Below are 27802 nucleotides of genomic sequence, written 5' to 3' on the forward strand. Positions count from 1 at the left end.
ATCGGTGCTCTGTTGATAAGCCTGTGTGGCTAGCTAGCAGCTAGCTAGTTACGCAGTAGCAGTTCGGCGTCGGGCAGCTAATAAAACATTGGACCAATGCCTTAGAAAAGCCTTTTCTCCGCCTCCCTCTGATAATATGAATGTTGTCAATTGATGTCAGTGGACGCTGTTCATTAGAAAAACCGTGAAACACCGATGTTAGCGTCAGACTGCTTATTCTTTGCAGCGGCCACATTTTCCGTTTTTGGCCGAGCTAGCTCCTAGCTGACGAGCTAGCCTAGCCCCTGTTAGCCTGTTAGCACGCCTGTGATGGCACAGCCGGAGAGCGACGGGATAAAGGAAGGTAGGCCACACATTCCGGTTTTATTCCTCATTTCCACACCAGTGTCGTTGTAACGTTTGTAAATAATATCTGTGGGTTCGCGTCAGTCTGATTAAAATCGTTAGAAAGTCGGAGCCTGTTTTTCCAGGTCGTGGGCTTGTTAGCTGTATCCGGAACGGGCTAATGTAGCTCCTCGGCTAACTGCCTCAGAGCGGCTAACATCCCCTGATTTAACTTTCTAACAGGTTGTTAACGATTGTGTTTAAACTGCAGTTTGGTTTGGAGTCGTGTTGGTCAGAGTAGAAGCTGTCAGGCTGAATTACAGCTCAGATATCAGCTGTCTGCAGGCAGCGGGCTCTGTGTGTTTTAACGGATATAAATGTTTGTTTTGGTGTGGCTTCATCTCACACACATTAAATGTCCTTTTATCCTCAGGTCAGATCATTTAGTTTCACTGTCAGACTCACACTGACACTGACGGTGGGAAATAATCAGCCTGTCTCTGACCTGCTCAGGCTCAGAGAGAATAATCACCAACACCAAGAATCTAAATGGACCCGTGTTTAATGTAGAGGCTGTGTTGTGTTCGTGGTGCAGACATTTCACTGCTGTAATGTCCAGTTTCTATCTGTTGTGTATGAAACAGTGAATATGGATAGGTGGAGTTTGCAGAGTGGCTGCTCGTCTCTGATTCTAAATGTAAAATGTTACTTTAAGTTGTGTAGAATGGAGAACGTTTTTTATCTGAAGGGATGGATTGGTTCAAGCTGTGTTACTTTCACTGTCTGTTAATCTGCAGATTAGTTTCCTGATTAATGGATTGTTCGTTAACTGTCTCATATGACAAAGAGAAGCATCAAATCCTCACAACTCAGAAACTGGAAACAAGTTTTTGTTCATTTTACTGATGAATCAAACCTTTGAATATCTAAATAGTTGCTGATTAATATTCTGTTGATTGATTAAGTGATTAATCGTTGCAGTTCTAGTGTGTAAGAAGTTTATTGTCTGTATATTTATATGTGGCTGCACATGAATCAGCATTAATGTTAATATCAGTGTAAATGTGGCTGGGTTAGAAACAGCTCAGTGTTTAAACTCAGAGAGATAAAGTGGAGGAAACAGTTTAACCTGCTAAAACAAGCAGACAAATATGAAACACCACAAACAGGTTGATTCATCAACATCACACACAGAGAAAATGTTCAAACTGTTGGTGTTCATTTTTAGTTCAGGTTTCAGTCAAACAATTGATTAATCGATCAACAGGAAATTAATCAGCAGCTCTTTTGATAAGAGATTCATTGTTTAGGTTGTTTTTAAAGTAAAAAGAATTTGATGTTTTCTTGTAGAAATCAAAGCATTAATCAGTTTAGCTGAGAATGTAATGGACAGATCAGTTGTTATTTCCAGGCTGTGTTGAATTCACAGTTGTTGAGGAGTTGGTGTTTTCGTTCCTCAGACTTTATTTATCCCAGTGAAAGTTGATTGAACTCCCCCCACCCCCCCGCTCTCCTCCACATTCATACACATCCAAAAAATTCAAAACATTCACAGTGGGAACGGAGCAGTGTGACCGCAGAGCTCTGCTGCTGCCGCCGGGCCGGACCAGGTGGGATCAGGGACGAGTCTGAGGAGAGACTGGACCTGATCGGCCTGAAATGGGCCTGGATTCTCTTTCCAGGCTGGTCTGGTCTGGCTTGTGGCATTCAGACTCTGTGAGAGCCCAGGACCGAGGAGCTGGTCTTTGTTTGGTGACGTCCACCACATCTGGTTTTAGACTGTTGACACTCAGATCAGGGTTTAATGTCTGTGATCACAGCCTCAAGTTCACTGTCAGAGTGTAAAGCTGGTAGCCACAATGTTATTCAATTTATCAGTCGATTAATAGGAAGAGAATCTGCAACTTTTAGATATTGACTGATCGTCTTTGATCATTGTTCAAACTAAATACTGATTAGTTTATTGCTCTGTGACTCTGTGAGACTGAGACGGACTTTTCTCTCTGTCTTGTTCTTTAACAGACAAAATGATGAATAAAAATCATCAGCAGATTGATCGATTAGACAAATAATCATTAGTCGCAGCTTTAATGTCGATGTGTCTGCAGACGCTGACACTGGATCAGTTTTTAATTCAGGAATATGAAACATGAAACCAACACCTGTCATATTCTCTGTGTTACAGAGATTATAGAGCTGCAGCTGACTGTTATTGTCAGTATTGATTATCTGACAGTTGTGGATTGATGACACATCACATATATTCACACATATTCACTTCATTATAAAGAACAAGGCAAAGCAACACAAAAGGCAAAGTGAGGGAAGATAAAAATAGTTTGATGCTAAGTTTGTGTTGTGAGGTTCAGATGTGATCTGTGATGTGTGACAGCTCAGTGACTGAGGAAATGATCCAGGACTGAAGCTGTAAACAACCAGAGACAAACTGCAGCTCTGACTGTGGTCGTTTGTTTCTTCACCTGCTGACGCTTGTTTCCACAGGCAGAGAGTTAATGAAGTGACCAGTTAAAGTTCACTGGAAACTGCTGATAAATCATTAGTGGTTTAATTGATGGTTCAGTCTTCTGGTATCAGTTCTTGTCTGTGACTCTGACTGAATCTCTGGGTTCAGATGTCACTTCAGGAGCTTCTGTCTCTGTGATAAATCACCAGTTTAACACATCGTCTTGTTTCCTCTCAGCTTACTTATTGATCTATAATCATAATTAGATTTATTGTTTTGTAAACTGATCCTGAGTCAACGTCTCACTTTATTTGTGTAGCACCTTGTTAGTGCAGCTTGTACAAAATGTAAACAGTAAACAGGTTTGTGACAGACGCACAACACAAACAGGAAGTGATAGTAAGATTTTATGAACTGATAATTTAGATATAAATAGATCAATAAAACGACGACAGAGACGGACGACAGATCTGAACTAAAACATGATTTTTAAACAAATATGATTTCATGTGACGAGTTCTCATCAGCTGCAGGAGATCTTAGAGTGAATTTAGTTTTAGATCGTGACAGAAACTCAGCTGATCTCAGCTCAGATTCTGACAGAAGGAAGCTTCATATATAAAGGAATAAACTGAGTGGATTTTTACTGGAGCTGGAACAATTAATCGAAAATGAATCAACTATTTGGATCAGTGTTTAAATTTGGTTTTCAGCTTCTCCAGTGTGAATGATCTGATAATAAAGTCAAACAAAGCACACACAAAGACGTTCACCATGGAAACTGAGCTTTGGGTATTTTATAGATAAAACAACTGATCGATCACTAGAGAAAATAATCAGCAGATTAATTGATAATGAAAGTAAGCTGCAGCTCTGACTGAGCGTGTCTGTTCAGATGTTTTACTGTGAGGTGTGACTGGTCTGACTGAGCTCAGGTATTTCAGGTCTAATCCTGATCAGACCAGTTCACCTCTCTGACCTCGTCCTCCTTTAATCAAACATGATCAGATTCACTGCGCCTCCTCCGACTGTTTTTCATGAAGTTTGTGTTGTTGTGATTTCCTCTCACCCCCCCCCCCCCCCCAGACTAGACTCTGCATGGCGACGGACTGGCAGCAGTGGGAGTGAGCAGCCAATCAGCCGAGGCCACCGGTAGCAACATGGCGTCCCGTCAGAGGAACTCGGTCCGGATCCTGTCCAGCCGGGAGCGAGGATCCCAGACCTTTGGCTCTCAGCGGCTCCTGCAGCTGCTGGTGGAGGAGAAAGTCCGCTGGATGAAATGGCAGAGTCAGGTACTGAACAAAGACCAGGACCCTGAGCCTGGATCCTCACAGCTGCTCAGATTCATTCAGTTATCGCCACAGTCACAGGAGATGAACACACGTTCAAACGTTCAGTTGATTAGATTTGTCAAAGTCAGAGGTCAAAGGTCACAGTAACTCAAGAATTCACTCAACTGGAACTGGAGACATGTTTGTCTTCATTCATCACACTCACTACACTTCCCATGATGCTTTGGGGGATGTAAACAATAACACTGGTGTGGATTCAGGAAGTTCCACTGTGGACTCCAACCTGAGCCCTGTTTCTGTTTAAAGTCAGTTTATCACACTGAGCATCATCTCTTTGTTCACCTGTCCTCAGGTCCACCTCACCTGCTCCATAAACTCCACCTGCACACGTCATTATACTGAGGTGTGTTTTCTCCACCTCTGAGTCTGACATGGCCCAGTACAACGCCATCACTAACAAACCAAACTGAACCCTACAGGCAGAACAGACGAGCCTGTACAGGTGTACCTAATAAACTGGACACCTACATCTGTAGGTCGTTGATTAGTTTAGAAAAGGGAACTCTGATGGTTATTGCTGGGATCCTTTAAGATATAAACAGATTTTAACAGTAACAGTGTTTGTTTCCTGTCACTGCATCGTGTCAGAAACCTTCAGGTCGTTAACAGGTTAGTATGAGTTGAGTGTGTCTCTGACTCAGTAAGAGACTCAGGTGTTCTCAGGTGAAGCTGAGGTGAGCTGCAGGTCACCGTGATCCTGTGTCCAACAGCAGCTCTCAGATCTCATCACTACACACTGATCCATTCATTATTAATCTTCTAACTTGACTTTGTTAAAACAGAACAGACTCTGAACCCACAGACCCCCCCCCCCCCCCCCCCGACCAACACTGCTCTTATTGTGAATGTGCGTCTGAATCTTGGCTCAGACCACGAGACCTGGTTCAGATGTTTCCCAGTGAGAATAAATGTCCAGTTTCTGTTCAGTCCAGGCTGGAGGGGGAGGAGGGGTGAGGACAGGTGGGGGGTCGGGGGTCGGGGTCTGGGGGTGGGGGGTTATATATGACTGACCCAGATCAGTTAATGATGTGACAACAGAATGAGAGTCTGTAGAGAAACTCATTTGTCCAAAGAGCCGATGATTAATTCTGCTGTCGTCTTTATTTGGTGACTGTCGTTGACTGTGTCTGAGTTTGGCAGAACAGGCTTTGTCATCTTTCTTAGTGAAAACCAATCAAACAGTCTTTAGGTGATTAGAAATCATGAGGTCCCCTGCAGAAGGAAAATAAATAAAAATAGAAACTGTAGACTTCGTTTTACAACAAGCTACGTCATATGAGAAGAGAAGATCAGTTCTAATTGATTTGAACTCTTCTTTGTATGATAACACACGTCTGTCTGTTTGTCCTCTGACAGAAAGTGGAGCTGCCGGACAGCCCTCGCTCAACGTTCCTGCTGGCGTTCAGTCCAGACAGGTGAGAACATCCATGAAACACCTTGAACAGAAGAGAGTGTTTCAGGAAAACCTCTGGATCTGTTTTAATGTGAACTGGAACTCAGACTGAATCTGTGGTAGACTGACAACACCCCGAGTTTCACTTCCAGATGTTTTAGCGAAAAGCTCATTTTTACTGACGTGTTTTTATACAGAGCTCACAAACGTTCAATCAATGCTAATGACAGAGACTTAATCTCACTTCCTGTCTCTTCAGGACCCTCATGGCTTCCACACATGTGAACCACAACATTTACATAACAGAGGTGAAGACTGGAAAGTGCCTACATTCCTTAGTGGGCCACCGTAGAACCCCCTGGTGTGTGACCTTCCACCCCACCATACCCGGCCTGGTGGCCTCCGGGTGCCTTGATGGCGAAGTCCGCATCTGGGACCTGCATGTGAGTTTGACCCTGTGAACCAGGCTTCTGAACACAGTTCCTCTCATCTCCATGTTTGTGTGCCTGTGTTGTCAGACGACTCAGTGAGGATGAAATCTGACCACGGCTCAAACGCTGTGTAAACAAGGAGTCATCTCTGACACAGAGTAAACAAAAGCACAGATTCACGACAGCAGCTGTGACGTTTCTGACTGACTGAAGCGTCTGTTATCACGTCTACATGAGCTGGAAATGGAAATGTAAAGCCGCCAGCCTGCGACGGACGACGTCCTGCACCTTTTATCCTTCAGTCAGTCGATGTTGTTATCGTCCATCACTACTGTTTAAATCACCTAGTTTTGTTAGTCACTGAGATCTGGTTGTAAAATTCACAGCTGCTTGATGTCAGCAGGTGCCACAGGACACAGCCGTTAGACCTGAAATTGCATTTCTGTCGTGACATCACAACTTAAATACCACAGTCATTATTCCAGGCCTGTCAGGTGACCTGGTATTTGATTGTGGATTTGATGCAGATCATATTTAAAACTGTACAGAAAGAAAGGACTCACAGACAGGAGGAGGTGGAGGCTTCACGTCACCTCTAACACAGTCTAAAGGAGTTTGTGTGACTTTTTTGAGTTTGTGTGCAGGAGTCCTTGTTGATGTGATGTGATGAGCTGAGGTTGATTCTGGGATGTGTCAAACCTGATGATAGTGTAACAGAAAGGTGCCTGTGAAATAAGGACTGTGATTGTAAGGAAACATTGTGTGTTCTCTCTGCAGGGTGGTAGTGAGAGTTGGTTTACAGAGAGCAATGTTGCCATTGCCTCCCTGGCCTTCCACCCGACCGCTCAGCTCCTCCTCATCGCCACCAACAACGAGCTCCACTTCTGGGACTGGAGCCGACCGGAGCCGTTCGCCGTGGTCAAGACGGGCAGCGACACGGAGAGAGTCCGGTGGGTCGAACAGAGTGTGGCTGTCTGTCACAGAGGGACAGCGATGAGACCTGATGAGGCTCAGGAGCTGGAAACACAGTCACATTAGTTCAAAGTTCAAACTCGCTGAATGTTTCAGATGAAGGTTGAAAACGAGTGTTTGTGTTAAAGCATGTTTTCTCTGTTGTTTATTTGTCGTGTTGATTTCAGGTTGGTGAGGTTTGATCCTCTGGGTCACAACCTGCTGACAGCGATAGTGAATCCGTCCAATCAGCAGGTGAGAATAGATTTTTGTACTGACATGTTATAGTTTGAACACAGTGATGCACCTGCAGCAGGTGAGTTTCAGCTGATGTTGACTGCTGCTCCTCTCTCTGTCAGAACGAGGAGGACTCTGAGGTTCCTATGGACAGTGTAGAGATGCCTCACTTCCGTCAGCGCTCCTTCTTGCCCACGCAGCCGGTTCGCCGCACGCCCATCCTCCACAACTTCCTCCACATCTTGTCGTCTCGCTCCCCGGGGGCTCAGGCAGGAGGCGAGCAGCCGCGCCCTCTTGGTGAAAATGGAAGCAACGTCGGAGAATCTCCCAGCATGCATCTGGCCCAGTTCCCCAGCTCCGAGCGGGGGCCTCCATTCCCTGGCTGCACGCAGCACCTGGGCATGGTCTGCCTGTGCAGTCGCTGCTCGGTCAATCGTAACCCTTCCCTGGCCACCAACGGTTCCTCTGCGCCCCCCTCTGATCCCAGGGTGTCAGCCGACGCCCCCCAGCCTCCCTCAGCTTCCACGTTCTCCTCGGCCCGTACGGAGCCCAGGCAGCCGTCAGAGCGGCCCTCGGCCTTTACCTCAGTCTACTACAGCACCGGCACTTCTCTGAATCCACCTGCACCGAGCGGCATCGAGCCGCACTCCGCCTCCAGAGCAGGACCCGACTGGACACGCAACCTGCTAAGCATGAGGGAGGGGGGCGTCGGCCCGGGCATGCTGCCTCCCAGAACCTCCTCCTCCTCCTCCATCAGCCTTCTGTCAGTGCTCCGTCAGCAGGACGGCTCCTCTCACTCCCCTGTCTACACCTCTGCCACTGAGGGCCGGGGTTTCCCCCAGCAGGGAGGGCCCGGGGCCCGGGACGCTGCCGGTACAAGCAGTGGGCACCACCCGTTCTGGGACGGCTCTCGCAGCAACACGGCGTCCTTCCGTAACGTGCTGCAGTGCAACCTGAGCCGCTACTTCATGGAGTTCGACCGCATGCAGGACCTGGAGCCGCCGTTAGGGGGCGGCATGGCGGACGGGAGCCAGGAGCAGAGCCAGGAGCTGCTGAATAATAACATGGACCCAGACAGACCCGGGCCTTCCTCGTCCTCCTCCTCCACCACCCCCACCATCATCCACTACCAGCCTCCCCTCCCTCCCCCTCCTTCCTCCCACAGCCTGGAGAACAACGTTCCACCCCCGGCCTCCCGAGGCCACCTGAACCGCTGCCGGGCCTGCCACAACCTGCTGACTTTCAACCACGACTCTCAGCGCTGGGAGCGCACAAACCAGTCCTCCTCCACCTCCGCCTCCGCTCTGGAGCCCTCCTCCTCCTCCTCCTTCCCTGCTTCTTCTTCTTCCCCCTGGCAGCCTGAAGAGAGCAGGAGGACACTAGAAGCCCAAACCCAGGAGAGGAGGGCGCCTCCGGAGCCCAGCGAGCAGCCGCCTCCGCCCGGGGGTGGAGGAGCGGGAACAGTGGCCTTCCCCATCGCCCCGTCCTCCAGCCAGCCTGGAGAGCAGACGGTGGGCTTGGTGTACAACCAGGACACGGCGCAGTGGGAGAGGGTGTACCGGCAGGCCACTGCCGGACGGTCGGCAGAGCCACCGGAGGCCTTAAGCCAAGAAATGCCTGTTGACCCCCCAGACGAGGACTCCCTGAGGAGGTACGCTGTCTCTGTCATCGCTCTGTAGCTCAACTGTCAGAATAATGTGTCTCAGGTTCAACATGTCCTTTTAGCCTGAAGCTGAGTTAAACATGAACATTTGTCTCAGGAACATTCGTCCTTCTGTTTCTCTCTCAGGCGACTGTTGGAATCATCTCTGTTATCGTTGTCTCGTTACGACATGTCGGGATCAAGAGACCACCCCATTTACCCCGATCCAGCCAGGTACACACACACACACACACCTCACTTACCTAAGCCAGACAGGACGTTAGGTCAAACACTCACAAGAAGGGCTGCAAACTTCAGAGAGAAGTTTTGTTGTTCAACAAAAGAATGGATTAAAGTTCTACTCAAAAATAAAAAAGTCCAAAATCCGTTTTGATTGTATTAGTTTGCAGCAGGTCTTTCTTCTGACAACACTTCATGTCAGACAACATGCTGATGGAAACATTTTGCGACGCCACAGAATAAAGGCTCATCATCTGAATGGTGGAATCACACAGCTCTAATAAAAACCTGTAGCAGCAGAGTTCATGTGCAGCTGAAGTGTTTGTTGACTGAAATGACCAGGACTCTGCTGCTGCTGTAATCACACATGTGCCAACCAGAGTTTCTCTCTGTCACCATTAAAGGTGGTTTTCAGGAGAGGCTGAGTCAGTGGTGTGCCGTGTCATTTAATAAACTGCTCCCTCAGCAGTCACAGCAGCTGGAAACGCTGACTCCCTCTGTTTTACCAGTTAAAACAACCTTGTAATTACTCCGTTAAACGATTTTCAAACTGAGCAGTGGGACGTGTCTTTGACCTCTCAGCCAAGTTTCTGCTGAAGCGAACACACTTCTCATAACAGCAGATAAAAGAGGGACTTCCTGTGCCAGGGCTGAACGTCAGGGGTCACTGAGTTTGTAGACGGGTCCAAACCCTCTCTGGTTCTGGGTTTAGACAGGATGGAGTTATGACCCTGAGCCTGTCTCCTGTCCTGTCCAGGCTTTCTCCAGCTGCTTACTACGCCCAGAGGATGATCCAGTATCTGTCCAGACGGGACAGCATTCGCCAGCGCTCGCTCCGTTACCAGCAGAACCGCCTGCGGGCCATGTCGTCTTCATCGGACAGTCCCGCCAGCAACCCGTCCAGCTCCATGGACAACAGTGACGTGGACTTTGAGGAGCTGGAGTAAGTTTGACTCTGCGTCTGGTCAGAGCTGCTGTTTTTCTGTCGCAGCAGCTCTGAGGAGCTGGAGCGTTATGGTATGAGACTGACTGATGCCTGTTTTACACTGTTTGAGGCAGGAACGCTGTGTCGTCATTCCTCCTCGCCGTTCTGTATCGTGAGGTCAGATATGCAATGCATTATGGGCCGTTTGTTCACACAAGTGTGAGTAGACAGAGTGTAGACTGGGGGATAGACGGAGACGGACTTTAAATAGTGGAGAAGAAAAAGTCGTCGAGTGGTGAACAGTGTGTGTTACAGTGCTACAGCCGTACACACTCAGGTCTCTGACTCTGCTTTCATTCTGTGAGAACCAGCTTCTGAAATGTGACCGTGTCCTGACTGAGTACCAGGATGATAAATGACATGAAGCTGCTTCAGCTCTGATATGACTGCATACGTCTGTCCCACCTCTAATCCACACTGGAGGTTGTCCCAGAGCTGAAAAGAGAGCCAATATAAAAAGACGCAGTGAAGCATCTTAATGCCAGTGTAGTGTGATCTCTGTGTGAAAGGGACGAGTGTGTTGTTGGAGCAGCTGAAAGTTTCAGTTGTGTGGTTATATTTATCTAATGCTGTGTGATCTACAACACAACACTGATGTGTCGAGAGGAGGAACAGTCACAGTGTATTGTATTAAAATGGACCAATCCGTCCTCTGATCAGGGTTTCTTCCTCTCAGGAAGTGTTTCCTCTCCACTAGATTTGTTTCTGAATGAATAAAACTGACCTGACTTTTTTCCAGTGATAACGGAGACCGAGCGAGGCACAGGACGCCCCGTAACGCCAGGATGTCTGCACCCTCGCTGGGTCGCTTCGTCCCACGGTGAGTCTGCTCTGATCCAGACTTTAACACACACAAACGTAAACCTGGTTTGGTTTCATCTGGTTTCAGTTTTCATGGTTAAAGTTGAATTTGAATGTTCTCAGTTCAGGTTTGGTTTTATATTTCCTCTCTGTGTCTGGTTCTCCTGCAGGCGTTTCCTCCTCCCTGAGTACCTGCCCTATGCTGGAATCTTCCATGAGAGAGGGCAGCCCGGCCTGGCCACACACTCCTCTGTCAACAGAGTCCTTGCCGGTAAACACGACGAAACCAGAAGCACTATTTTAGGCTCAGAAACCAGCACCAGCTTCCTTCGGTTTCTCTGCTTCACCAGACAAACTCTCAGTTCAGAGGAAATGAGAGACGTGCTGTTCATCTGCAGCTTTTCGTTTGTGTTTAAGAATCTGTTGTGTTTCCTCAGGGGCGTCAATCGGGGACGGACAGTCTGCAGTCGCCAGCAACATCGCAAACACCACCTACCGTCTACAGTGGTGGGACTTCACCAAATTCGACCTGCCTGAGATCAGCAACGGTACAACACTGACCTGCACTTTCACTTCAGTCTGTGGTGGTTTTTACTGATGAAGGAGCTGCACTGTCATTTAGTTAAGGACTGGTTGTTGGTTGTTGGTGGTACTCGATACTTCACTGCCTCTGAAAATCCTCAAACTGAAACTGAATATTTGGTTGAACTGCAGGGTTTCTCACACGTGCACAGGTTAGGTTCAGAGTCCTTCAGTGTTGATGGATCAGGAGCTGGATCCTCCTCAGAGTCTCCTCCTCTCCAAACAAACAGAGCAGCTGATTCAAACCAGTAAAACTCTGAATGAAACAGTTTGATGTTAAGAGTGGATGTTTCTCTGGGAGGATGTTGAGTGGACTCAGGACGTAGAGAGCAGCTGTTTGTTCAGCTTGTTTCTTTACTAAAGATGTCTGACGTCTAAAATCCTTCATCTGGAGTTAGAACTTAAAAACCTACTGAAAATCTCCAGTGATGGAGCAGCCTGGTGGTGATTTTTAACTGTAATATTTCTCCGTCCCCTCAAATTGTCCACTTGATATTAAAGATAGAAAACAAAAAACAGACTTCCTGTGATGTGGGCTCATAATTAGAGAGAGAGTGTTTGGAAACCACAGAGAAATGATGCTGAGGAAACACTGAAGAGAGACGTGTTTTTGTTCGTGCCTCCTCCTCTAGCCTCGGTCAACGTCCTGGTGCCAAACTGTAAGATCTACAACGACGCGAGTTGCGACATCTCTGCGGACGGTCAGCTGCTGGCCGTCTTCATTCCCAGCAGCCAGCGGGGTTTTCCAGACGAGGGCATCCTGGCCATCTACTCTCTGGCTCCACACAACCTGGGAGAGATGCTCTACACCAAGAGATTTGGTACAGCCTCTCCCACGATCAGCAGCTCTCACTCTGTAAACACGTCACTGTCAGAAGAATCACAGTTTGATGTTTCCCTCCACAGGTCCGAACGCCATCTCCGTCAGCTTGTCTCCGATGGGCTGCTACGTGATGGTGGGTCTGGCCTCTCGCAGGATCCTGCTGCATCCCACCACCGACCACATGGTGGCGCAAGTCTTCCGCCTGCAGCAGCCTCACGGAGGAGAGACGTCGATCAGGGTGAGACAGTAAAACCACGTCCTTCGTTGACTTCACTGACCCTGACATGAGTCTTCTAACTGCAGCTGATACACAATAGAGATCAGTAAAAACAGATTCTACTGGTTCACCTGTGTGATGCTGGTGTAGAGACAGAAACCTGACAAACATGAACTGTCTGAATGAATGGAAACAGTTTAAAGGGACATTTCAGTCAAAATAAGAAACCTTCATTTTCTTTAATGAAAATGTTATTTCTATGAAAAACAAGCTCAGTTAATATCTTAGAGCCGACTGTTGATTCATTAATGAATTCATGGTTTAATGGCTGCTTTCAGCTTCTATACTATGACCTGCTGTTTCTCTCTTTGTGCGTCCTTCAGCTGTTTGTGGCAGTAAAGCAGTAAAATGAATGAAGCTGAATCATCAGATGATCTGATAATTAAATATTTGCTTTCTGTATAAAAACTACATTTGGATGAAAAAATGCTTTGAGGTTCATTATTTAACGGTTTCTGCTCCTGCTGAGAGAAATCTGAGAACCAGAGGATCAGTTCTCAGTTTTACTGTTGTTGTGTGTAAACACAGCTGCAGCTGTTAAATATGTGTGTGTGTGTGTGTGTGTGTTTCAGATGGTGTTCAACGTGGTTTACCCCATGGCTCCAGACCAGAGGCGCCATGTCAGCATCAACTCGGCTCGCTGGCTGCCGGATCCTGGGATGGGTCTGGCTTATGGAACCAACAAAGGAGACCTGGTCATCTGTCGGCCTGTGTGAGTCTCCATCACTGTCTCTATTCTGTTTACTGAGGCTGCCTCATTTCAGCTGTTCACCATCAAACTCTGCTCCACTCGACCTTCAGAGGATATTTCAGTTTGTACTCTGAACTTCAACAAACAGACGGACGACTCCAGTGAGAGATGATATTGATGTGTGGTCGTTAGTGAGAGTATTAACCAGGACTAAAGTGAATCCAGAAGATGGCATCACTGTTAGTTTGTAGGTAAATATCTTGGAAGTATTTAAAGGATGCAGGAGAAAAAGGCATGACTCTGAGACTCGGCTGAGACATGTTAAATCCAGGTCCTGGTCTCTGACATCCAGACGGACTCCGAGAGAAACGGTGCAGGACCTGAGCAGGACTGAGGATGAACGTTAACGTGAAGCTGTTTGTCTTCAGTCGCCTCAGCTCCTCCTCCACAGCGAGCAGTGAACTGATGTGATTATCCTAATGGTCAATCTGAACAGGAAGAGCATTCATTGGAGAAGCTCAATTAGTGTGTTTAATGAGGTCGTGGTCTGTGAGATTCCACGAAGAAAACCCTCCTCTGCTTTTAGGACTTCCTGAATGGAAGTGAATTAACGAGTGTGTGTGTGTGTGTGTGTGTGTGTTTAGGTTCTATCGCAGCGATGGTGAGAGCCCCGGAGAGTCGAGCAGTGAACCTTTATTCTCCGTCAACAACAGTGGAACCAGTCGGAGCCGAGGTTCTGACAGACCGGGGTGAGAGTCTTAAACCTGTAACTTTTCATGTGACGTGTGTGAGGATCAGATGTTCTGCTGCTACAGACTGTGTCCAAACAAAACACTACAAAGAACTCCACAGCTCCATCACTCACCTGCTCCCACAGGTGAATAACATCACAGCTCTGTCACAGTCACAGGCCAAATCATTTCTGTCTGAGTGGAGGTTTCTCTGCAGACGCCTCACTGCCGGCACAGTATCCTGCATGTGAGGCGTTTAGGGGACATCTGTAAATTAGCTACAGAAAATAATCTGGTCCCACTTCCTGTACTGTGAGTGTGTGAGTGTGTGTGAGATGTAAATCTCTTATCAGAGGTTGTCCACAAAGATCTGTTGTTGTGTGTGTTGTGTGTTCATCCTCCAAACAGACCAGACAGAGTTTAAGAAAAACAGCTGTGAGTCAGTGTCAAACCTGCAGGCTGTCGATCACTGTTCCTGTCTGTGTTTATGGCCGTTCACACCTTCACCATGTAAAACAAAGGCTTTAGTGTCAGAGTTTCTGGAGTGAAGGACTGTGCAGAGTTTCCTGCTGGATGAACGTCAGTTATGTGATGTAAAGTCACGAGTTCCTTCAGAGCAGTGAGGAGTCTGATGAAGACTTGTCTGTGTGTTTTATTGAAGAGCAGAGAGTGAGTGTTGCAGAGAGAGACCGAACTCTTTGACCTGAGGTCTGACCCTGTTGTTTTCTGTGACTGAGCATCTGGGCTGTGTTTTCAGACCTAACCGCTCCGGCTGGAGGCTGGACAGAGACATGGGACTGATGAACGCGATTGGTCTACAGCCGCGACACCCCGCCCCCTCGGTGACGTCACAGGGAACCCAGACGCCGATCGTCCAGCTGCAGAACGCTGAGACACAAACGGAGAGGGACCTATCAGAGCCCAGCGTCTCCCAGCTGCCACTCAGTACTGAGCCACAGCTCAACACGTTAACTTGACACCATCAGATATTAGACTGACGTAAACCACCACCTCCACTGTTTAATCACATCATCTGATCTGACTTCCTGCTCATAGGAAACACATGATGGAGAGGAAAGCTGAATGATGATAATATGACTGTAATGAACCCAGAGCTCTTCCTGTCACACCCACAGCTAATTAAACAGCATGTGAAGGCATCACTTCACTGGGTCTGCTCTTACTGTTCTGAGGAGAGAGAAGACCCAGACTGTGTGATGATATCCAAACATTAATCTGACTGATATCCTGAGGTGGTGGCAGAGACTGAGGATTACATCTTTAGGGCTAAAAACATTCAGTCAAATGAATCTGCTAAATTGTGTTAATCCTTTAAGTCGTTTTACGTCCGTCAGTGTAGAAACTAACTCACGCTCTCTAACCCTGACACTTCAGTTTTTAGTTTCTTGTAAAGGATCTAACGGATGTTCTTCTCTCCCTCCTCAGACGTCCCTCCTCCTGAGACTCCTTCCACCAGTCGAGCAGCTCAGGCGCAGCTGGAGGCGTCTCAGAGCAGCAGAGCTCAGGACGGGGTCCAGGGTGAAGCTTCGGCCGAGGCCAACACATCCACAGCTTCAGGTACCGCTCCTCCACAGACACACTGCTCACTTTAACTCTGTTTGTTCTGTTGTGGTCTGAGGCCCTCTGATACACTGAAGTATAAACCATGTCTGACTCGACCTCTGACTGTGTGCTGACCTGTCCTTGGTCTCTCTGGTCCAGGAGAGTCTCCGGAGTTTGGTTCAGGTGAAGACGCTCTGGCTCGGATCCGCCGGCTGATCGCGGAGGGCGGGATGACGGCCGTGGTTCAGCGGGAGCAGAGCACCACCATGGCCTCGATGGGCGGCTTCGGGAACAACATCATCGTCAGCCACCGCATCCACCGCGGCTCCCAGACGGGATCCGGGGCCTCCAGGCCCCCGGCCGACCCCGCCGCCACCACCCCTTCCTCCTCCTCCTCCTCCTCCTCAGGTCCCCTCCTCATCGCCCCATCGTACCCCCCTCCCCGTGCTCCTGACCCGTCTGAACAGCTGGCTCCGGCGTGGGGCCCCCAGGTGCTGTCGGGCCCCCGGCCCTCCGGCCTGTCTCTGGCTGTGGACATGGACGACGTGTTTGACGGAGGACGAACGGACGACGACTCCCTACCGGGTCCCTCCTCCTCCTCCCTGCTGCTGTCTTCCCCCTCCTCCTCCTCCTCCTCTTCTTCTCACAGCCCCCTCCCCGGCGGCAGCGGGGGGGCCCGCCCCAACAGTTACCCCGGCGACCCGTACAGCAGGTAGTTCTCCTGTCGGCCAGGAGAAGCAGAGCGTCGGCCGACGGGTTTCATAGAGGGCGCTCCTCAAAGCCTTATCTCACAAAGAAATGGGTGCTGCTTCGACTCTGCACAGGGTCTCCCGCCTGGAAAAGAAGGGACACAAGAACCCCCGCCTCACCCCGCCTCACCCCGCCTCACCCTGAAACCATGAGTGGCATTGGCGTGCACTTCCTCTGCACTTAAACTGAAGCTGAACCGCGATCATTCCTCGTCAGAAAGGGCTTCTAGTTGAACGGAGGCCGGTCGGTGCTGAGCTCCTCTCTGCTCAGCGTCATGGAAGACAAGGTTCCTGTGTATCAAAGTGCCATGTCTGAGGGGGAGGGGGAGGACGGGGAGGACGGGGGAGGACGGGGGTATCTCTTTCTCACACACATTTACTCCAACGTGCTGCATTCGGTGCCATGTGATGTTGAATTTGATGTGAAATAGTGCGTGATTGAAGTGTTCAAAGTGAATTCAGCACTACTTTATTTTGAAGCCTGTTTTTGTACCGTGTGTAATTATGATGTTTGAACAGAGGAAGGCGTCGGAGGCCGGACGCTGCAGCTCATGGAGGACGTTCCCGCCGTGTCCTCGCCGTGTGGAGAATCAATCATCGATGACTGAATGAACTGAGACTGAATGAACTGAATCTACTGCATGTCTCTACAATAATGCTGCAGTTCATCAAACAAACAATGATTTTTCTTTTTCAAAAGGCTGAAGAGGAGACGAACCATTTCCTGTTTGAGGGCGGGGGTGGGGGGGCTGCTCCAAACACCTCCCCCCTCTAAAATACCCACCAGACCCAGTTGCACTATGGTGTGTTTGATGTGTGTGTGAGTCTGTTTGGAGCTGGTGTGAAACCATGAGACCGACAACGACGGCTGTTGATCTAAACTTCATGATCCTGGTTTTTCCCTCTGGTCCAGACTCTGCTGGTTTAATAACAGAGCTGAGCCTCAGCTTTACTTTAACTTTATAAACACCTGTGGACGATGAAGAAGTTTGGATTCTGTCTGGACCCGTAGAAGGAAACACACAAAGACTGGTTTTATTAAATCTCATGTTCAGACTCAAACCAACTGTTGGTCCGTCTCTCAACACCTTCCCCCCTCTGTCTGTGGCTCTCAGCTCTGAGCTCTTTGGTTCCTGCTGAAGACTTAAAACAGTCTGAGGTGGTTTCAGTCTGAGCAGGAGGTTTGATGATGAGAAACCAGACTTCAACTTCAGCGTCGTTTAAATCAGATGTTAGTTCTGGATCAGGTCAGAATCTGAGTCACCAGGTCCAAACAGAGGCTCCTGTTGTGTGTGTGTGTGTGTTTGTGTGAGTACAGAGACGTGTGTGAGTGTGTGGTGGTGTGTTTTATTGGGGAGAGGCAGGAGACGTGTAGCATCTCTCTGCTCGGTGTTATCTGGTCACACTTTTCCACCACGGGAACTGAACCACCTGGAACCTGGAGATCCTCAGAACCTGAACCTGCAGGAACCATTGGTTTTTGGTTCTGCCACTGAAGCACAGACGTCATATTTGATCAGAGTTCAGTCAGTCGTTAGCTCTGATCAGATTTTTCCTTTTCCTCGGTATCGTTAAATGATCCCACCTTCAGCAGGTCGTCAGCTGAACAGAGCAACAAGAGACCAGGAGACTGACTCCAGATCAGATCATCGGTCACATTTTTCCTGTTTGGCTGTGACATCTTTAACTGAGACTCTCCTGTGTTTAATGATTCCTCTTTATCTTTACTTGATGATCACACGGCAGAGCGCCGACTGTCAGACTGAGTCTCTCACAACATTTACAGGTGGGCTTCGTTCATTTCTGTGGAAGTGTAAACACCTGCCTCAGACTGACGGAATCTTCCTGTTAGAATCCACTAAGACAAACAGCTTAAACAGCATCAGATGTTTCTTATGGAGCGTCTGAAGGGATGCGACACAGAGTCTCTGGATCTGTATATGAATCTGAGGTACCTGAACATCACACAGATTGTCCTCACCTTCAGCTCCAGGTTCAGTTCCTGTGGTGGAAAACTAACCCCCCCCCGTCTTCGAACTCCTGCAGAAGAAAACTTGAATTTTTTGATCAAGCTCTACTTTTCCTCCTGCAGCCTGTGAGACTGTACAGCCGCCAACGCTCGCAGCTGTTTTAGAGTTTGTTTTTTTATTCTTATTCCACATGTGCTTAGCCATCCACACATGAAGCTGCATAGAGGTTCATGTACTGATAGTGTTTAAGTTGTGTATGTGTGTTTTTTTTGGGGGGGGGGGGTAAACGGACCTATGAAATGAAGAGGAGGAGGAGAGCCCTGATTGGAGCTGTGCAGAGACACTGTGTGATCGGAGACAGAGCTGTTTACTTTTTATTTTTTATTTAACCTTTATTTCCTGCAGGTTTAGTCCAGGTGAGGTCAGGGACAGGGGGGAGGGAGGGGAGGGAGGGGGAGGACAGCAGCTGCATGTAAAGAGAAACACAAACAGCAGGTGATCTGAATGCTCCTCCTGGCTTTACTTGATCAATGAACATTTTAAAAACGTTGTTTGGGTGATGTTGTGTCTGTTTTGTGTGTGTTTGGGGGAGGGAGGGGGGTGACTTTACCCTCCCCCCTCCTCCCCCTTCTTCTCTTGTGAATGATGAACAGAGCGTCACCGTTTTCAACAATGCAACAGATAAATAAGGAAGGTACACCTGTCACCAAACCCTGCTCTGTCAGACTGTGGAGTTTGTACAGCTGCGATTCTCTGCTTTGACTTTTAGACGTGATGTAATTAAAGAGCTTTGAGAGTTTTTCTGTGACCAGGTGGAGTCGTTGACGGTGATTCAGTCATGATTCATCCATAATGTGTTTAAAAAAATCAGCTGGTTCCAGTCTGGAGGAATATTCATGTGTCGAGCTCCAAATCTTTTATCTCCTGTTAATCTCAGCTTTTATTAGCAGACAGTGATGTAAACACACACTCAGGTAGTCATTTAGATTCAAAGCTAATAAATAATTTATCGGGCAAATTCCTGAGTTTTAGTTCTTTGATTCTTCATCTTTGAGTTGTTAAAGTCTTCAGACGTCAGAGGCAGGAACACGAGTCAAACCGGACCCAGAAAACCTTCAGATCGTTTCTCTCCTGATGATGATGATGATGTGAATAACGAGCTGTGGATCCCAGTAAACAGAATACGACAAATATCAGGCAACAGTAACATCAGGGAGTGAATCCACTATTAAACTCTGGTTTCTCTGTTCCAGCTCTGTCTGAGAAAACCTCATCACCTGAGTCAAAATGGCGTCCACTGAGCTCCTCCTCCATCAGGGGTCAGAGGTCATGGTCTGAGGGTCCACATCAGGTGAACAGGGACGAGTTCAGATCCACATTCAGAGGACGACGGTGATTTTCTCAGATGGAGCTGAACCAGAATCAGAGGTGGAGTGAAGGTGGAGGCAGCGAGAGCTGATGAACCTCAGGACACCAACTCATCAATCAGTCATCAGTCAGTCATCAATTAGTCATCAATCAGTCATCAATCAGTCATCAGTCAGCTCATCAATCAGCTAATCAATCAGTCATCAATCAGTCATCAGTCAGTCATCAATTAGTCATCAATCAGCTAATCAATCAGTCATCAATCAGTCATAAGTCAGTCATCAATTAGTCATCAATCAGCTAATCAATCAGTCATCAATCAGTCATCAGTCAGTCATCAATTAGTCATCAGTCATCAATCAGCTCATCAATCAGTCATCAATCAGCTCAATCAATCAGTCATCAATCAGTCATCAATCAGTCATCAATCAGTCATCAATCAGTCATCAGTCAGTCATCAATTAGTCATCAATCAGTCATCAATCAGCTAATCAATCAGTCATAGATCAGTCATCAATCAGCTAATCAATCAGCTAATCAATCAGTCATCAATCAGTCATCAATCAGTCATCAATTAGTCATCAATCAGCTAATCAATCAGCTAATCAATCAGCTCATCAGTCAGCTCATCAATCAGCTAATCAATCAGTCATCAATCAGCTCATCAATCAGTCATCAATCAGCTAATCAATCAGTCATCAGTCAGCTCATCAATCAGTCATCAGTCAGTCATCAATCAGTCATCAATTAGTCATCAATTAGTCATCAATCAGCTCATCAGTCAGTCATCAATCAGCTCATCAATCAGCTAATCAATCAGTCATCAATCAGTCATCAATCAGTCATCAATTAGTCATCAGTCAGCTCATCAATCAGCTCATCAGTCAGCTCATCAGTCAGTCATCAATCAGTCATCAATCAGTCATCAATTAGTCATCAGTCAGCTCATCAATCAGCTCATCAGTCAGTCATCAATCAGTCATCAATCAGTCATCAATTAGTCATCAATCAGCTCATCAATCAGCTAATCAATCAGTCATAGATCAGTCATCAATTAGTCATCAATCAGCTAATCAATCAGTCATCAATCAGCTCATCAGTCAGTCATAGATCAGTTATCAGTCAGGCCTCATGAACCAGGAACATAAATAATCTCTGTGTAATTGTTGTTAGTTGATCAGTGGATCATCGTTGTCGTGGAGACAGAACATAAACACCTCAGTAACTTAATGTTCTGAAGTAACTGAGTAAAGTACAGCTCCTGGTTGTAACTGAGCTCAGGCTCCAGATCTGAAGTGTTAGTGATTTCAGTCTGATTAAAACAGTCTAAGTCTGAGCAGCAGAGGTGGAGCTGCTCTGACTTTTAGTCCAAAAACACTGGCTCCTACATTTCCCATATTGCACCTGGATAATGTCTTTTTAATGCTGAGGTGGATATTTCAGCATTTTCAGAAAACTGATCATCTGGACGTGGGACAGCTGTGAGATTTCACAGGTCAAAGTTCACTCAGACTCACCTGTGTGAAGGAGACGAAGGAGGCAGTGATGTCACAGCGTACCAGAGTGCACCTGTGCGTCAGCGCAGCCAGGTGAGAGGTGAGTTGGTCTGCGTTCTCTCTTTATTAACAGTACATCTGTTTTCTTCTCCGTCATCAGATCCAGCTGACGTCTCTGATCCAGGATCAGTTTGTGTCTGAACGACTGACGGCTGAGATGGATGAGTTCAGATGGTAACGGAAGCTGTGTTCTCAGTAATGTGTCATTACGTCCCACGTGAACCTGAGACTGATCTGAGGTCAGTTACAGCAGCAGAGGAGACTCTCTTAATGACACTGAGGCTGAATATAAACAGCTGCTGCTTCCTGAGGACCAACACACTGAGCTGAACTCAGCTGCTCCAGGACCAGCGGTAAGTCTCTGAACTCTGTTGGGAAATTAATTTTTATCTTCAGATTTTAATATTTTTAAATATCAAAGATGATTTTTACATCAACACTGATGAGTTTTCTGTCACTTTATGTTTCTCCGCTACGTCTCAGAAGGAAATACTGTAGCTGTAGTTTTCTTCTCCTGAATTGTTCTGTTTATTAATAAAGAGCAGGAAATTCTCCGGTTTCCCATGTTCATAAAGAGTCATTAAAATCAGCTGTAACAGGAAAGTGATGGAGACACTGATGCATCAGTGTTTATGATCTGACACGACTCATTCTGCATCACGAGTACTGCTGTTGGACTGACTGTGAATGCAGGAGTTTTACTGTAACAGTGTTTCTACACTGAAAAAGCTGTAATGATTGATCCACAGAAAATTCATTTCTTGGCGATCAATTGATTAATTGTCTCTGGTTCCTCTGTCACAGTGAACTGAGTCTCTGGTTTTAAACTGTTGGTCAAACACAACAAGACGTTTGACGACGTCACTGCAGATTCTATAGACTAATGATTAATCAAGACAATAATCATCAGATTTATCAATAATAAAAATAACCATTTGCAGCCTCAGTCTCTGCAGGTTTTGATTCAGTTCTTCTGAAAGTGTTAAATATGATGAAGCTCAGTGCTAAGTACGTCCAGTCATTTTAATGCAGCTGATCAGGGTCCAGCTCACATTCATTAGATTAATGACATCATTACAAATTATTGTCACATTCAGCTGGAAACTGCTGAAAACAATGTGATATAAACAGTCATTCATTCATATCGATGAACAGTCGAACTTCATGTCTTCATGGTTTTTTTAAGTCTTTAATTGATGAACCTGCAGAAATGCTGCCCCCCAGTGGCCGCTGAAGGTTCGTCCCTGTGCCCCCAGGAAACAGCACTGACTGAAGTTTGAATGATTCATTTCATTATTGATTAATCTGATGGTTATTTTCTCTTTTAATCAGTAAAATAACGAGAAATATTTTTGACACCAGCGCTGGAGGAAGAACCAGTTCACTGAGACACTTTAACCATCAAACGTTTGGAGACTTTGATTTAAATGATCATTAGAATAGATTCTGATTAATGTTCTGCTGATCAACTCATTGATTAGTCAACTCATTATATTATTTATTAGTTGAAGTACAGTTTTGATGCTTCATTATTTCTACCTGGGGAAACTGGATGACAGATTTATGTTGTGAATGATTTCAGCTCCATCTAAATACTACATTACCCATGAGCCTCAGCTGTCGATGCCGTGGAGAAGAAGTCAGTCAGAGGTTAAACAGCTGAATGTTTTATCAGTTTTCTACAAAGTGGAAACTTCAGCTCACAGACTGTGAAGCTCTGTGATTGGCTGTTTGTGCAGTGAAATGCATCTTGGGAGTCGTAGTTGACTTCTCTCCTTTGTTCTTTCTTCAGAATCAGTCTGAGTCCGTGTGTTTTATTTTGTAGGAAACATGGGACCAGCACCTGAACCAGACCTGAATGCCTCAGCTTGGCTCCGCCCCTGCGTTAATGCCTCCTGTCGGCCTCCAATCAGAGCGGCGTGTCCGTACAGCACCGCTCAGCTGATCCTCATCGTCATGGTAACCACCTCCCTCAGCATCATCACCGTGCTAGGCAACACGCTGGTCCTCCTGTCCATCAAGGTCAACCGCCACCTGCGGACCATCAACAACTACTTCCTGTTGAGCCTGGCAGTGGCCGACCTGATCATTGGCCTGCTCTCCATGAACCTGTACACGCTCTACCTGCTGCGGGGCCACTGGCCCCTGGGGGCTGCGCTCTGCGACATGTGGCTCGTTGTGGACTACGTGGTGAGCAGTGCCTCCGTCATGAACCTGCTGATCATCAGTCTGGATCGGTACTTCTGCATGACGCGGCCACTCAGCTACCCGGTACGGCGGACGGGCGCGATAGCCGGTCTAATGATTGGCGCCGCCTGGCTGCTGTCCTTTGTCCTCTGGGCCCCCGCCATCCTCTGCTGGCAGACCGCCGGGGGCCGACGAGTCGTCCCTGATGGGAAGTGTTACACACAGCTGCTGGTCAGTCCCGCCGTCACTCTGGGGACAACGCTTCCTTCCTTCTACCTGCCGGCCTTCACCATGATCGTCCTGTACAGCCGCCTGTCCACCGCCAGCCGCAGCCGCCTGAGCATGCTCCGGTCAGAGCGAGGCACACTCAGGACATCCAGTCCGTCCGTTAAAGACTTCCTCCTGAAACGACGCAGCTGGGTGACTAGTGACCCTGGCTCAGACCTGTCTCAGAACCAGTCAGAGTCTAGCACTCCGAAGACAAGAAGGAACCACAGAGCGTCCAGAAGTCCCGGAGACACGTCAGAGCCAACGGACGTCTGTCTGACTCGGACCCGCCCCCGCCGAGACGAAGACTACAACAAGATCGAGAACGACTCGTCATCCAACGCCGACCTCCACAGGAAGGCGTCTGCAGTGTTCTCCACCAGTCCCAGCTTCAGGTCTCAGGAGAGGAGGAGGCGTCGAGTGATGGCGAGGGAGAGGAGGGTGACCAAGACCATCCTGGCCATCCTGCTGGCCTTCATCCTCACCTGGGCGCCGTACAACATCATGGCCGTCATCGCCACCTTCTGTCACTTCTGTATCCCCAACAGTCTGTGGACCACAGGATACTGGCTGACCTACATCAACAGCACCATCAACCCCGGCTGCTACGCTCTGTGCAACGTCACCTTCAGGAAAACCTTCTGCAGCCTCCTGCGCTGCCGCAGCAGGAAGCTGCGATGACCGTTATGTCGTCAGGGGTCGGCCAACAAAATGGCCACAATGTCTTTATTCATAAATCTGCAATAATACGACCCTGAAACACTAAACACATCAGGAATCATCAGATTCTTGACTCTCCAGCCCGTACTCAAGATCATTCGTGACTCACAGCCAGAAGCCGATAGGCCAAATAACAAGCATGTCTGCTGGCTCGTCTGTCAACCGTTATGTGTAACAAACCAATGAGCAGTCTGGGAATCGTGTTCTGGTGCGGCTCGTTCATGAGTGCTGCAGACTTCAAGGATGTATAATAGAACTTCAGCAGCGCTAGCCTTTAAATCAAAGTACAAATGACAACAGCAGCCAACAGTGAAGATAATGATCCATAAAGTCAGACAGTTCTTAACGCTGAGATCGTTAATACCGTGTTAATTTGTGTTGAGCATCAGTTTATTTGTGATGAAATGTGGAAAATGAGTCATTCAATTTGAAGCTTTAGACTAAAATCACTTCAAACTGTTTTGGACACTTTTTAAAAGAGACAGTGATCATGTGTAACTATGACTTGGCAGGTAAAGGTATTACTGAGATTTTACAATTAATTTCTTTACTTTTTATATTGACAGGCATCTTCATATGTGCAGTGTTATAGTTCTGCATAATTTCCTGTTATTACTAACACTTCTGTTTGTTCACTGTTCTCCACAGCTGAAGGATTATTAAATATTATTCATCCATGTATTTATTTATTCTAATTCTAATTCTACACGATTAAATAGAAAATTGTCTTTAATATTGTAAAAATAAAAATCAGTGCATCAAATCTGAAGGTGAACTCTTTTCTTTGTGACTCTGACAAACTGAACATGTTCATGTTGTGTTATATTGTGTCTTTAGCTGGCTGCTTTACACCTGGATGTCAGCGTTAACATCAGCCACACGTTTCAGTGATGCCTTTGGGCTTTTCTGTTTGCATGGGTTAAAGTGCGTTTGTGCTCTGAGTCCGTTCCTGATAGCTGTCTATTGACCCACAGTTGTGTGTATAAACATGATACAGAAGTCAGAGATGGTCACAGCTGCACAGCCTGGACTTAGATAAGGTCTCGGTTTATGGAAAACAAGTTAATATCCTGCATTCAAAAAGTTATTTAACTGATAGTGTTTCTTATTTTTAGTGTTTATTGTTGTGCACTTCACAGAAACATACGTGGCTGCTTCAGTGATCAGTTGATAGACAATTAATAATCATTTGACTTTTTATCAAATATTTGTTGTTGTTGGTTCTTCAGGAGGTGATGACAGTCAACTGTTGATTTTCTGAAACGGCCTCTAAAGTTTTGTTAAATGTTGTGGTTCAGCTGCTGTAATGTTGAATGTTTGCCAGATTTTTCATGGTTAAACTGTTGATGAGGAATAGGTAGTAGTGTATTGATCATTTTCCTTTTTATGTTTCTCTTTGATTTCCTCCAGGTGTCACCACTTCGTCCACAACATCGTCCATGATCGCAGAGACATGGTCCATGATCGGAGAGACATTGTTGAGGATGAGGGAGACATCGTCCTCGATCAGAGACATTGTCCATGACTCGTGGTGACTCGGTCCCCGATAAGTCGGCATTGCCGGCGTTCAGAGAGACATTGTCGATGATCGCAGAGACTTTGTCCATAATCTCAGAGACATTGTCCGCGATCGCAGAGACGTCATCTATGATCGCAGGGACATGGTCCATGATCGGAGAGACATTGTTGAGGATGAGGGAGACATCGTCCACGATCAGAGACATGGTCCATGATCGGAGAGACATTGTCCCATGCTTCGCAGAGCTCTGCGCAAGAATCAGCGGTGATGGGAGTCACTGATTTAACAGCATGGAGACATTGTCAGTGATCTCAGAGACATCGTCCACAATCACAGAGTCCTCATACAATGAAGAAGTTCTGTGAGACCAGGACAGAGGCCTCCAGGTAATTCACAAACAGCTTTACAACAACTGTCCAACAACAGAACACTGACATTAAACTGTTTATGTTCAGTATTTGATTTACTCTTTATCAAAAAACAGACTTGACCCATTAATTAAGTTTATTTACAGAGTTCATGTAAGAACAGTTCAAAGAAAAGAAAGAATTTAAGAATAAAAAGACTCTTACCTTAAAGTATTGGCAAAATAATGACCAGTTAAACCTTGTTAGTAATAGTTATTTTTGATTCATGTTTTTTTTTTTTTTTTTAAACAAATGGTTTTAAACAAATGTTCTGTGTGTTTCAGTTGAATTCACAGAAACAACAGGATCCACCAAAGGTGAAGGTAAGAAAATGTTTCTTTAAAAATGAGATCAATAAAATATTTCTTAATTCTAATCTGTATTAATAGAAGTAATGTTATTTAAAAGAAATCACTAACTATTAATATCAGAAGAAGGATGTAATAGTTAAAGTTATCTGTAGTATTAAAGTATTCAATGTATTTAGCATCAAATATGTAATATAAAAGTAACGTAATGGAAAAAAGTAATCTGTGAAGTTATACTAAAATTAATCTGTAATATAAAGGCAATGTAGAAGTATTAGTTATCCAAAATGAATGTAAACATGTTACAGTATAGTAAGGCATCAAAAATGTTTAGTAAGGCATCAAAAACGGCCAAAAAAATGTCATAGTATACTATGGTGTTAAAGATGGTCAAAAATGTCAGAGTATGGCGTCCAAAAAAGTCAAAAAATGTTATAGTACAGTACGGTGTAAAAAATGTCCAAAAAATGTCATAGTATAGTAAGGTGTCAAAAATGGTCAAAAGATATCGTATAGCATGGCGTCCAAAATTGTCTACTTTGTGGTCAGTGTCAGAAAATGTCATACTGTCTGTCAAATGTAAGAAATAATTTGGAATATTATTTGTAATAAGATTAGGAAAAGTAATAATAGAAGCATTTGAAAAATAATTAAACTTTCTTTTTCTTCTTCAATAATGTTTGTAGTTTCAGGACTTGAAGCTTTGGACAGTTTCTGTGACTAACATGTTCTGTCTCTGCAGGAGAAGGAGAAGACGTCACCTGAAGAGGATAACAAAAGTACTTAAATGTTGTTAGAGATGTCTAAGACTTGACTAAGCATATGTTCATCACTACAGCAAATGTGGGGTGAGAGAATAGAAAAAAGTGTCTTCAAGTGGTCAAACGTGTCATCATCTTTGCTGTTGTTTGTTAAATGTTGTCTGGAACAGAATCAATAAAGTTTTGCAGCTTAATGTTTGAGTTGACCAACTACTCTCTTGTTGCAGTTTGCAGTTAAAATGTATAATTGAGGCTAAAAAACTCTCATCTCTGGCAAATAGCTTTGACCCTAACCTCTAGTTACAACTGGCAAAAAAGCTGTAACCCTAACCCTAACCTCTGGCTACAAGCAACTAAAACCTATAACCCTAACCATCTGGCTACGAGCAGCTAAAAGCAGTAACCCTAACCCTAACCTCTAGTTACAACTGGCGAAAAAAGCTATAACCCTAACCCTAACCTCTGGCTAAGAGCTGTAACCCTAACCCTAACCTCTGGCTACA

At 46.2% G+C, this 27802-nt stretch overlaps 2 protein-coding genes across 2 annotated transcripts; both read left to right on the forward strand.

Annotated features, from left to right (window-relative positions):
- The first annotated feature begins 33 nt into the window (after positions 1–33).
- Positions 34–19224, forward strand: ambra1b (autophagy/beclin-1 regulator 1b). Its single transcript, XM_018679450.2, has 19 exons — positions 34–343; positions 3875–4080; positions 5497–5555; positions 5793–5976; positions 6742–6914; positions 7104–7170; positions 7275–8803; positions 8942–9028; positions 9792–9977; positions 10759–10839; positions 10991–11091; positions 11258–11368; positions 12035–12223; positions 12309–12463; positions 13075–13214; positions 13838–13942; positions 14682–14869; positions 15371–15502; positions 15647–19224. The coding sequence occupies exons 2-19, from the start codon at positions 3949–3951 to the stop codon at positions 16201–16203; spliced, it is 4176 nt and encodes a 1391-aa protein (XP_018534966.1). The 5' UTR covers positions 34–343; positions 3875–3948; the 3' UTR covers positions 16204–19224.
- Positions 19225–21172: 1948 nt separating this feature from the next.
- On the forward strand, positions 21173–27157 carry chrm4b (cholinergic receptor, muscarinic 4b). The gene is made up of 4 exons (XM_018679483.2): positions 21173–21483; positions 22956–25344; positions 25715–26209; positions 26515–27157. The coding sequence occupies exon 2, from the start codon at positions 22961–22963 to the stop codon at positions 24263–24265; it is 1305 nt and encodes a 434-aa protein (XP_018534999.1). The 5' UTR covers positions 21173–21483; positions 22956–22960; the 3' UTR covers positions 24266–25344; positions 25715–26209; positions 26515–27157.
- The last annotated feature ends 645 nt before the right edge of the window (positions 27158–27802 follow it).

The sequence above is a fragment of the Lates calcarifer genome, linkage group LG10 (genome assembly GCF_001640805.2).
Source record: "Lates calcarifer isolate ASB-BC8 linkage group LG10, TLL_Latcal_v3, whole genome shotgun sequence".
NCBI lineage: Eukaryota > Metazoa > Chordata > Actinopteri > Centropomidae > Lates > Lates calcarifer.